This window comes from Megalops cyprinoides, chromosome 2 (genome assembly GCF_013368585.1).
Source record: "Megalops cyprinoides isolate fMegCyp1 chromosome 2, fMegCyp1.pri, whole genome shotgun sequence".
NCBI classification, from domain to species: Eukaryota; Metazoa; Chordata; class Actinopteri; order Elopiformes; family Megalopidae; genus Megalops; species Megalops cyprinoides.
The window spans coordinates 37,616,962-37,629,450 of NC_050584.1; the positions used below are offsets into that span (position 1 = coordinate 37,616,962).

The 12,489-nt window shown below is 39.2% G+C and overlaps 1 protein-coding gene across 5 annotated transcripts in view; it reads right to left on the reverse strand.

Moving 5' to 3' along the window:
- usp13 (ubiquitin specific peptidase 13) overlaps positions 1–12,489 on the reverse strand; it is a 30,846-nt gene that overhangs the window by 10,520 nt on the left and 7,837 nt on the right. For 3 of the 5 annotated variants that reach the window (XM_036521424.1, XM_036521427.1, XM_036521429.1), the window contains exons 6-17: positions 10,577–10,761; positions 10,286–10,380; positions 9,878–10,065; positions 9,485–9,556; positions 9,025–9,130; positions 7,322–7,447; positions 4,776–4,929; positions 4,078–4,252; positions 3,734–3,822; positions 2,754–2,876; positions 1,153–1,179; positions 720–863 (exon numbers count right to left, since the gene is read on the reverse strand). In XM_036521424.1, the coding sequence (XP_036377317.1) occupies positions 720–863; positions 1,153–1,179; positions 2,754–2,876; positions 3,734–3,822; positions 4,078–4,252; positions 4,776–4,929; positions 7,322–7,447; positions 9,025–9,130; positions 9,485–9,556; positions 9,878–10,065; positions 10,286–10,380; positions 10,577–10,761 (1,484 nt within the window). The remainder of the gene's footprint in view (positions 1–719; positions 864–1,152; positions 1,180–2,753; positions 2,877–3,733; positions 3,823–4,077; positions 4,253–4,775; positions 4,930–7,321; positions 7,448–9,024; positions 9,131–9,484; positions 9,557–9,877; positions 10,066–10,285; positions 10,381–10,576; positions 10,762–12,489) is intronic. The other 2 variants (XM_036521426.1, XM_036521425.1) reach the window with 2 other exon arrangements.

The following is a 12,489-nucleotide window of genomic DNA, read 5'->3' on the forward strand; positions in this document are numbered from 1 at the left end:
CTCAAACACAGCCACTTGCTGCAGGAAAGAGACAGGAGGACATGGAACAGGCTGAGAATGCCCCTTATCAGACATGTGACAGACCAAAAAAAAAAAAAAAAAACAGTGAAATTGAAAATCCATCTAAATTCTCATAAACATTCTTCTCACCCCACTGCTGTCTACCTTCGGGGTTTTTATTATTGAATAACTGATTTTTATTATTGAATGACTTCTATGAATGAAAATAGACATTCTTTCCCCCTTTAATTTCACCAAAGCATAGTGCTGTACTTGTAAATGTTCACAGCCAACAAGCATAATAGTATGTCTGGCTGTATTCAAATCTAGTTTTGTCAGCAAACACAGGATAAACACTGAATAACGTGGGGCAATCTGAAAATAATCAAAAATAATTCAAAAAGCATTCCTCTACCAGTACTTGAAACAGACTATTGTAGCATCTAAAGAATAAAAGCACATTCCACCCGATTAATAGTTATCAGGAATACTCAAGAGGAAGGGGGAAACGTTGTAGATAACACAAAGGAGACGCTGGTGACACAGCCCTTGGGTGGCACAGCATCCCTGACAGCTTAGCCACGCTTCCCCACTGTGATAAATGACTCTGGCTCGCTCACACCAACCTCCCTGGGGCACCGTGGGCTGCGGACCGCCCTAACGTGGGAAGGGTTTACAGAGGGTTCAGTGAGAGCAGCCCTCCATACAGTAGCTCTTACCGGGCTCCTCCATGTGGGCTATGATCCAGTTGAAGGCCATCTCAGGCCCCATGTTACCGGTGTAGTACACTGCCTTCCGACAAGCCTCCAGAGGGAAGCCCATCTCCGCCAGTTGCATCACTGAGGACTCGTCTATTTCTGGAGCTGAGAAAGACCAAGAAAAGAGAAAAGACAAGAAAAAAAAAAGAGACCGACATCAATGTCTAAAAAGCATTCTCTGCAGCACGGTGTTCTCTTTGGGCCTCATTAAGAGGAGTTAGATGATGCTGCTCTTGTAGTACCTCATTGCAGCTTATTAATTACAGAGAATAACTGACTGGAAAATACAGCTACCCAAAAGCTTGACTTCAAGAGATCATGCTTAAATACAGAGAGCACATAATTTCATAAAAGGCAATATATTGATGAAAATATGCTCAAGAGAAACACTTACAATCCATGAAGTTGTTCATTGAGCTGTCTGGGGGAGAAAAAAGTTGATTGAAATAAACAGAATCATCTTCATTAAAATCAGCATTTAAAAGATATTCTATGTGCATCTCTACCTATCGATGTTGGAGAAGCGCAAAAAGTACAAATGGACTCTCCTTTTCTACATGAGCAGTACAGCATCTGCTGTGCAAAAAACCTTACTGACAATAACATACCTCTTCAGTTATAGACCTGCTGTTGGACTCTGGCGTCAGACTACAGTTCAAACAGAATTTTAATGCACCTGTACAACTAATCCTCTCTCTGTAATCCCTTGATAATTATATAATATAATGTTGTGTTACTGGTTATAGTTTTTAGCTGAATTGCATTCAGATGTCACAGCCAGTAACAGCTTAGTCTAGGGGTCAAATGTATTTAAGCCCAAATGTAAATGCTTACTTGCTATTTTTGTGGAGCTGCCAGTACAAACACATTGGGGCCCATTCAAATATTAAAATGCAAAAATGTGTATTTGCAAATACATTCAGTTAATCTGCCAATGACCAAACAAAGGGAGCAAACACATGCCCCAATTCAAATGTAAATACCTTTTATACTTTCACATTTAGAGTTGCTGCTTAGTGTTCTGTTATTGATTTGGCATCAATTCTATCAAGCCAAAATATAAAAACACAAGCCAAATATGAAAAATAACAGTGAAAATATAGAGTTCACTGTGAGCCAGAGTAAAACCAAAGATAAATAAATATTGAACATGAACAAATATGCTGTGTACCACAATTCACATACACATTATGAGATGCAATCGAATTTCAGTCAAAATGTGCAAATGTCAAAACTATAAGGGAAATTACTTATAGGAACAAAGTGCAACTGCCTGAAATACTGGGGTTCTTAAAATCTTACTGACAACGGTTAAAAAGGCATTATAATATCTCGCCAAAAGAACAGACAAAAACCTAGTAGCTTTGGAAGAATGCAAATAGATTTGCTTTTGACAGAGAAATCATTATGTAGCCTGCTGTGGTCTCAGATGTTAAATTATGATCTATATACACAGACACAGGCCAAAGCACGGTGTTCTAGATTGAAATAGGTCAAGTTACAACTGCAGTATGAATTACACTACTTGCACCCCCCCCCATCCCACAACCACTGTAATTTATAACAAATTCTGAAAGAGTACATATGCCTACTCCCTCACATTTATAGTCCATTTCTGAGACATAAACAATTGCCCCCAGCTGGTTCATTCTTCATAAAAAAGAGATAACGTATGTGTGAAGTTTTCAGGGTTGTTTAATAACCTTTTACCATTACCAGTATACCAATAATGAGGTCGATATTATACACTGACAGTGGAGTGCCCTCCACTAAGATAGGAAAGTATCTCTGAGAGAAACACACAGGAGAACAAGAAGGGCTATTCCAAATACTACTGATTTTCCTCAACAGTAATGGGTGGCGGCATTATCTGTTGGGTTGGTACACAGTCCATAGAGTGAGCACACTGCCTGTGTGGTCAGAATAGCATTTGATAGTTAGTCTGACTGTGTTTGTGAGGCTGGGACAGTGTCAGTGGGGAGGGCAGGTTTGTACCTGTTGTGTCCTCCGGAATGACAATTGGTGGCGTAAGGTCTGGCAGTTCCTCCTCTCCTGCTTGCAGTCCTGTGGCACGGAGACGAGACAGGTCCAGGAAGTCTGGCACATCTATAGAGAGGTCTGAGAAGACATTACACAGGAGATGAGATGCAGTGGCCCTCTGCTAAAATCAAAAAAATACACAAAGGCCATCCAGCCCTGACCTGTAAGCAGTCACTTTTGCTGTGTCAACTGAACACAGGACAGCAAGCCTCACCACAACTGAGATTTGACAATGTTGCACTTTGGTATAAATTTGCTGCTCTCCCATTGGGTTTTGCATTTAATAAAACAGCATCTAACAATATCAAGGATATTAAACCCTTCTCATTTCACCTGGTGTTCAATTCTGAGATAGAGAATGAGAGAGAATTTGTTTTGGAAGTACAGCGGAGCTTTGCTATGCAATTGTGACTGGTTTCACAGGAAATTAGCATAATAGCAGTTTGCTAGAGTGATTTCCTGGATTATAAAGTAGGTTCATCTCCTTTGATCCATGTCTCCATTATGCAAAAATAATAACCTTCCTCAGCATATTTTACAGTGTACCTTAGCCTTGCTACTCAGCTAAATAGTTTAATCTCAAAGTAGTTTTCTACAAGTGTTGAATCCCACCACGCTGTACCACCTTATCCCAGCCACAGCACTACAGTACCCTCTGCTGGATACCTGTGTCATGGTCTCTGAAAGAATCTGGTAGATGGTTGTGGTTGGATTTCAGTTCAGGCTTTGCAATATTTAGGTTGGTGTTGATTTTTTAAAGACACACATGATTGTAGATCACTCAGCTGGCTTTTTAGGAATTTCATTTCATATTAAATATAATATCTGAAAATGCAGACAATGCAAATGAAGACAGTAAGGAATTAAAAAATATATACATGGCAGTTAACACCTTACATTTAAGCTCTTTTAATTTCTCCTTCCACATCACTCACCTAATTTTTTGGGGACCCAATCCACCCCAAATGTGAACTTTTTAATCTGCACAACCAAGTACTCTGGGAACGAGGCAAAACGTGATGTCCTAGAAAGAAGAGGATAGCCCTTTAGAAACAGCATTTCAAGAAAATGGAGCAAAACCTCTACCTGCTGGTTTTAGTCAGTAATTGTTATGAAGATAATTCTTCCTTTTCATTCAGATTGATACCCATTTCTGTCTTTGAACACATATATATATTTGGGAAAACAAAATTACACAGATTTTGTTTCTGAACTGGATGGACTGGCCTGTCAACTGGACAGGTGTCACTGATAGACCTCAGTCCAGGACCTTGCTTACTTCACTCCTGCAGACTTGGCCTGCAGTGCAGAGCTCCAGAAGTCCGGCACATTCTCAGGCTCAGTGAAGGCCTGCAGGCAGGCTGTAAAGGGGATCTTGGCCCTCACTGCGTCTGGAGGGGTCCTCATGTGCTCCTCTGCCTCCCTCCGCTTGGCTTCATATGCTATAAGCTCCTCTGTAATACAACCAAGACACCAAACACAGAGCACACCATCTGAGCTCACTTCACAATCATGTGCCTTAGTATAAGCCTAACTATATCTTACTACGGTCATATGAGGTAAGCCCAGCCTCCAAAGGCTGCAGGCTCTGCTGGTTTATGTTTTCACCATTTAATAGTTCAGTTGAAGCACACATATTCTATATACTGACAAGATACTCAGCTGAAGCACTCAAAAGTGTCCTCCCTACCTCTTTACAAGAGGTTATGGTGCTGTGCTCCGATGCTAGCTATGGATGTTCTGTGTTTGAACACACCACTTTAAGGATATTGATAATGAGCCAGCAAAACAGCATGCAGAACACCTGCAAAACATTCTGTTTGACTCCAGTAAAGCCTGCTTTTTTTAAACAGGAAAACTAATCTGTAGTGTAACAGGTTACAACATGCTGCTCTTGCTCTGAACTCAACTAAAAATCCACTGTAATTCTGGCCATATAGTGAATGCCCAGCACCAGAGGAAATACTGTCCATTTACCCCTGTTTGTGGCAGCCTCAATGGGGACTGGGAGCTGCATGAGGTAGTCCACTCTCTGTGTGTAGCGCACTTTCCGGGACTGACAGCACTGGACCCTCTCCTCCACCAAAAAGCGGAACACGTCGCTGGGGTTCTCTGACCCTGCACTGTTTCTCTGCAGACATATTTGCCTAGCATTAATGCCATGATCAGACACACAGCGGAAAGTCGCGAAGAGTGCTGTGTAGCACAAACAAACAATTATGATATAAGATACCTTTTAACAGTGCAGGCTGCAGTGCAGAGGGGGGTGCAATGCAAAGGGTACAGAGGACAGACAGTAAGAAGGCTGAGCCAGCACAAGATGAATTTAAAAAATATGCAGCAGATTACAATCAGATAAAATGCATCCCAATCACAGAGTACTGAAATCAAGAGAGTAAAAAAAAAAACAAACAACATATTCATTCTAGCACAAGTCATTAAAACAACACTCTCCCACACGTCAATGAGGACAGTTATAAAACAGAGAAATGGCTAAGTGTTTTCCAGTAAAAACATGCAGAAAAAGCAGACATCATATCAGTCTTACAAGAACTGGTAGTGAAATTAGTTTACGTTTAAAAGCACATTAATGTCATACATAACATTACATCTGCTTAGCAGACACTCTTATCCAGAGCAACTTATATAGCTTAGAATGTTTACACTCTCCACTTGTACAACTGAATATTTACTGAGGCAAGTATCTACGGGATGAGTACCTTGCCTAAGGCTACAGCAGCAGTGGCTGTGCTGGTTTAAACTGACATCTTTCAGGTTGTTATCCCTGCTACCTCCCACTACACCAGACTGCATATATTCAGCAAACAAAACTAAAAAGTGTGAGCTCTCAGCAGAGCAATTGGGTGATAAGGGGTCATTGCTGATTAAACACCTTTATTTCAGGAGACAGATGGGAGAGGAGCTATAATTAAAAGATCCAGCTTGTTAAGAACTTCCCTTCAGCAGCTCCTCCATTATAAGGCGCTACCAAAATATCCTTCAATGGTACCAGTTACACATTAGTTCCAACGGTTTTGAAGCAAGCCTACATTCACTGATGGATCAAATCAGTAAAATACAGATGTATTTTTCATGCACCCCTATACATGCTAAATATGACAGACTAAAGTTGAAGAGCTACACAAAGATAGTGCTGAACTATGTAAATCTCCTCGCTCACAAGATTCAGCCACCTTGGCCCCTTTCTAAACAGCAACAACTGGTAGCTCAATCTATGTGGACATAAACATAAGGATACACTGTATGATACAATTTCATTCATTAACTCTAATTCTAGACAACTGTGGGATGGAGTCCGGCAAAATCTACAGTCCTGTAAAAATATCAATTGAATAAATGAAAAAAGTGTTATATTTTTTATTATCTTCAAATGAAATAAGTAGAAGCTACAGCAGTTTCTAGCCCGAACATGTTTAACAGTGGTGGCATAAATAGGAAGCATTATCTGCCATGTGTAATTGATAGGGTGGTCTAATTTTAACCCAGCTAGGCAGTCACTTCAGAGCACAAGTGTGTGCCAGCCAGTCCTGAACACAGCAGTGCATGTTTCATGGAAAACCTCAAGGACCAGGTGACAGAGGTCATGCTACACCAACACAGCAGAGACAACCTCCAACGGGGTTTTCATCCCATAATAAACAATTGTTTATGTTTGCCGTTATATTTTACAGAAAAGACAGGCTGTATTTTAAGAATCATTGTCCTTGTTCTCCTCATGAATATACAGACTTTAAAAATGCATCATGGGTTCCTTTTTGGAAATAATTAAACCAACAGAAACTGCCTTGATGAACACATCAAACATTTATTTTTCAAGGTTTTAAAGGCCATTTACTTGGTGCTTGCCTGACACATCCAACAAATTACTTTCCCTAAGTTTCATTTTATCTATTTTTATTCAAAAACATTTCAAGTTCCCATTCTTAATGATCTACACATGTAAAATAACAGAAATAGACTGAACTAATCATTTATTTTAGAGAAAAACCTTAGGTACACTTCTAAGTCAACAGAACACCTTTAACAGTTGTTTCTGAGGACAAGACAGCTATTTGCCAGTTATACTTGCATGGGTGCTTTATGGTTTAGTACTATGTACAGTGTTTAAAACAGTAAAAATAAATAAAATAAGATAAAATCTCTTAACCATTTGGAAAACTCTTGTGCTGTGTTGAACTCAGCCCTTGTCCTGGAGGATCACGGTGACAGTCTTTTGTTCGAGCGAACCAATGAACCACCTGATTTAGACAATCACTGACTAAGCTGAAGAAATGTATCTTCTTGCTTTAGTTCTGAGAATGTTAGGCCTGATACACACAGGTTCAACAGTTTAGATTCTGTATTTTTGAATTTTTCAGTATTATATTTATACCCACCCTCAGAAAAGGAAACCTGCTTGAGTAATGTGCTTCCTCCAGCAGAGAAAAGTATGTGTACAAACACATAGCATACAGGAGAAAACAAGAAAGTCGAGATCTGTAGTCTGGCAGGTTATCACATACCTCAACCAAGTTGATCATGTGCAGGAGGAATTCATGTGCATCTTGTTGTCTGCTGGAAGAGAATTCAGGGTGGCCCTTGCTGACCAGGGCTTTAAACATGCGTGGAGAGATCCCCTTTTGCTGGTGCTGGAACGAGAACAAACAGTCAAGCACATGAAGCACATAGCCACAACATTACAAACAACATGAGAACTTTTCATTACATCAGAATCATAACTCCCATTGGTTACAGCTGTCAAGTAAGGATGTGACAAAATTTCACTGGTATCAACAGCATCCAAAAACCAAAGCTTTAAACTTTGCTTAGATATATTTTTATATAATGCCAAATCCATTACAGAATTGTTATGTATACTGTCCATGATACAATATTTACACAGCATTTTCTCAAAGCAATGAATAGTTAATCACATTTTCTGCTCCTTTTCACCTGCTGAATGGTGATTTCATTCCTCAGGCTGTAGGGATTTCTAAAACGTGCTTTACCTACTGCACAGCACACACACACCTCAAGGCATACTGCATATTGAATGGAATACTGGGACAGAGGAAGAAACTCAACAAGATGTTCTAGAGGTTATCCTAAGTCTGCTTAAGCTTACAGCTTATATACACAAGTAACAGCAGAGTGAGAATTCTGTACATCGGCTAGACTTCAATTTCTCATACCATAAAATCACAAACAATTCTTACACGCATGAACATGTATGCACATTACATGCGGTGGAACTTGGTACACAGACAGATATCAAGGAGGAGAAAATACGAAAATAGCACAGAACTACGCTTCCTACATGGGAGCAATTTGAGAGGACATATTTGATTATTAAATATGTCAAATTACTCAATAAAATATGCAAGAGTGATTCCATGTGAAATGTGTTTTTTTTGAGACACCAGTGAAAAATGCTTGTGCAACATTGATGTAGCCCATTGCCCTTCTTTCATTTTTCATCCACTGCCAACCTAGGATCTCAAAGTATTTCTGCATTTTATTTAAACAAGAATAGACACGATTGCATCATTTTAAATCCTACCACACACCCTATCTATTCATTGGCTTTTAGCTGTTTTGTCAATGTGGAAATATTAATATCTGGATTTTCAACATTATTTCCATATGCATCATCACTGATTCTCAACATATGTTTCAGTACAAGTACAACAAATGTGAAAGAGTGGATATAGACCAATTAGAATATCCATTCTTGCCTGGATCACACCTCTAATTGTTCAAGATCCCTCTTTAAAATACTGATGTGTTCACAGGGCAACATGTAGACTATACATATTGTTATTGCAAGTATATTTTTAATGCTTGAGAAATAAAAAATAAGAGTAATACACTGAGTCTATGTATTGTGTTTTTTTCATGACTAGTTAAAACTATTGATATGGGTGCAAAAATTCCAACATATAAATTAACCAGATACAATGCTTGAATTTGGCTTGAGCTCTTAAGATTTCAAGAAAACCACCCATGAAAAGTCAGTGTCACAAAGAATAAACAGCAAGTGGTTAACATTCATGTACGTACAATGTACCTAAATATCTTAATTAACTACTCAATATGGCAAACAAGTAACCGGAACACAAGTCTCTTTCACCTAGCTTTTATGAATGTAGGTAACTCATGAGTTTTCATCCTATGTGCCAGTTTCCTGAGTTTCCATGCTTAAACCCAGATATCACACTGGACATACCCAGACTAATACCTTGTGTTCTTCTTTCATCACCTGTTCTATGAGTTCTGATTTCACTGGAGGTTTGGAGTATTGGCCTGAGAGCAGTCCGTGACCCAGTTTCGCCCTGGACATGAAAGTGAAAAACATGAAAAATTAAAACTTTTACAACTAACTGACAAAATCATGGCCGACTATGACACAAGCTTACCCAACGACTCACATCTGATCCGCACAAAAGTGCCAAGTTTACTTTGTTCCTCAGTTGTACACAATTTCCATTTTAATGTGAGGTTCTGCATTCACTAAACTTTTTCAATTGTGTCAACAGAATGATTTCACACCACATATCAACACCGAAAAACATGGGTTACAACATCAATAATCCATTGACTGCTTTCTTAGATGCACTTCCTAGGAGCTTGTGTTATGTGCGTGACAGTTAATCTGCCGCTAGATCAAGACAGATCTGCACACTCACATCTGGGTGGCAAAATCCTGCGTGGGGTCCAGGGGGGAGTAGTCAAATATCCGCTGAAGATTTCCAACATATCTGTGGAATCACAACAGCAATCATTTTGAAACAATAAAGCAAAAAAGTTATCATACAAATTCAGAAAGGCTTGGTATTACATTCACTCATTAAAATTTCTCCTGCTCCACTTTGAAGCAATTTATCTAATTTCTTAGAAAAATCATAAAATCAGCAATGGTTTCAATCTCAAACATACATCATTGCTTTCAAAGTCAGGTTTTGTTTCCATTTCTGAAACAGGAATTTTAACAGGAGGTTTATTTACACAACAACATTGGAGGTGTGCTTTCGATTGCATTGACACTGTACGTCTCCTTGATGACCCCCTCTGGTACTTACGCCCTCTGAAACTCTGGGATGCTGAAGAGGACCTGCATGGTGGTGCCCAGGTAGCAGCTGTTGCCCAGGTTCCTGATGCCTGTGTAACCGGACCCGTAGACAGGCTTGAGTTTGAGCCCAGACTCCTGGATCACCTCCCACTCAGTGACACGTGGCCGCACCTCATTGTCTGTGTGGCCATTTTCCCTCTGTGCAAGAAAAAGACTTCATGAAGCACACCACTCCATTTCAAAGCACATTTTCCATGGATTAAAAAAAAACAAGAATGAAGTTGAAAGGAGAGGCTTGGTGACTTATTTAAAATTTAGTCATTTAGAAATAATATTTCATAGTGGGAAACTGTGACTGTTTTTTGTACAGTAAAGCATGACAAATAAGGTTTAATCTTGAAGACAGCAGTAAGCACACCTTTTGCATCTGCAACATATCTATACCAAAGTGTGCCAAATGATCTGCTAAATGTGGGTCCAGCACTGCCTCCTCTTCATCAAACGAGTAAACATCTGAAAAGAAAAAAAAAAAGGTTGATTAATGTGATGTGTACGCCACTCATATTGGTGAGTGGAGTAATCAGCCATACAGTTCCCATTTAGAAAACGAAAAAAGACTAACTAAAACAAATTGCTTTCACAATGATTGAGAATAATAGGCTCCCTGTACGCTGTAACAGCACTTTGAAGCCCATGAAACAGTACTGACCCGCTCCGTCTGCAGTGATTGTGCCCAGTTTGACTGCCAGAGGGAAGTTGGTTTCCCTGTAATGCTGCAGTGCATGCCCGTTGCCCCCGCTGCCATCGAAAAACCACTTCCCACAAAGCACTGCTCCGTCTGTCAGGTTCAGCCATAGATTATCTCTCATCTCACATTTGGAGCACTTCCAGCCACTAAGGAGAGATTGGAAACAATAAAGACAAAACAGGGAACACATTACATCTTACTTCACTGCGTTACCAGTCGACTTACACATTAAAACTAGGGCTGTATCGAATGCCATTTTTTTGCCAATCGAATTTTAGCCAGCCTTTTTCAAACAACGCTTCGAATGTCTGTGATGTGACATGATCATTTTGGTCTGTTGTTTTGGCATTTCGTAAGTCACAAAATGAATGTAACAAACAGTTCTGTCTACAAAAGTTCAACCAGAATTTGCTTTAGTGTAATTATAATGGAATTATTCCTGTGCGATGACACATGATTCATTCAGTAAACTGCTGACTCACGGAATGTACTGGACCAAACCCCTTTCGTGCACATCATACCTTCAGTAATATAGCCTATGAACATAATTAATTTTGTACTTAAGCAAAACACTGATGTCTACAAAAGTTCAACATGGACGGAATGCCTTCTGTAACTGCGGAGTCACGGAATATAGTGTGCTAAATCCCTTTTGTGCACATCATTCAGTAATATAGCAAAACAATTAAGTGGACAAAATGAACATTCGATGGCACGGAGTGATGATAGTATAGGGCATTCTGCATTTCATGCCACAAAAGCATAAATGCTGGCCTAGGACATCTATTACGTGGACAGAATTACTTTTGTCTACAAAATGAGTTTCCTTTGTCCACAAAATGAAAAGCACCACAGTCAATTCATTTAATGACAGGAATTATCCGTTTTGTTTTCTGTGCACGAAAGTATGTGCTCTCTTCAATATTTCGTACACACAATGCTAACGCATTTGTGTTTTTTATGGACAAAACGCGTTACGGTGTTACATGGTTTCATAATGAATTTATGCGTTTCGTAGCACAGAAGGAATTCTGTCTACGAAAAAAGGTCTGTTACACCTGGCACCCACAGTTCATTGGCAAAATTGTTTGTTAAATTATAATAAAAAGGCCGCTTCAACATCTAAATTTCTTGTATTAAGGTAGCAATAACCTTAAAACTGCAACTGAGCACCCATCCTAATAATCGAATGCTTAATTTCACAATCGAATGCCAATTCAATGAACAAAGCTTCAAATTTTTCATTACAGCCCTAATTAAAACATAAATCTGTCTTGAAAATAACCTACATACCCATACATACTGGATTCAGTACTTTCAATAGAAATCACCAAATCATTGCTAAACACAAATTTAGTAAATTATATAACATCCATATCTGGGCATTGTACACCTTTATTATGAATATATGACTGTATTAATCGATTTTATTTATATAAACCCTGTAAAGATTGGCTGAACACACCACTGATGTTTATGTGTGTTTTGAACCTTGTGGCTCTGTGTGTAGGTCAAAGTTCACACAGAACATGCAGCTGCACATGTGTGTCTGTCTGCGATTGTTATCTGTGCAGGTTATATTTAGAAGAATAACCTTTCCTGTCACCTCCTGCCATATTCATACATCTTTGAGATCTTCTTTTCGTCAGTGGAGTAAATATAGCATTCAACAAGTAAAATCATCATACAGTCTCACAGTCAACATGAATATTTACAAGCAACACAAATTTAGTAGTGTTCAGAATAACAAGAGGTACATCATTTGTATTATGGCAACAAAACCCCCAGAGAGGAGGCGACAGTTTGTGTGATACTGTGGTACATCATGGCTTCATAGCTTGGATCAATTGTCATAAAAATCAACTACCATACAA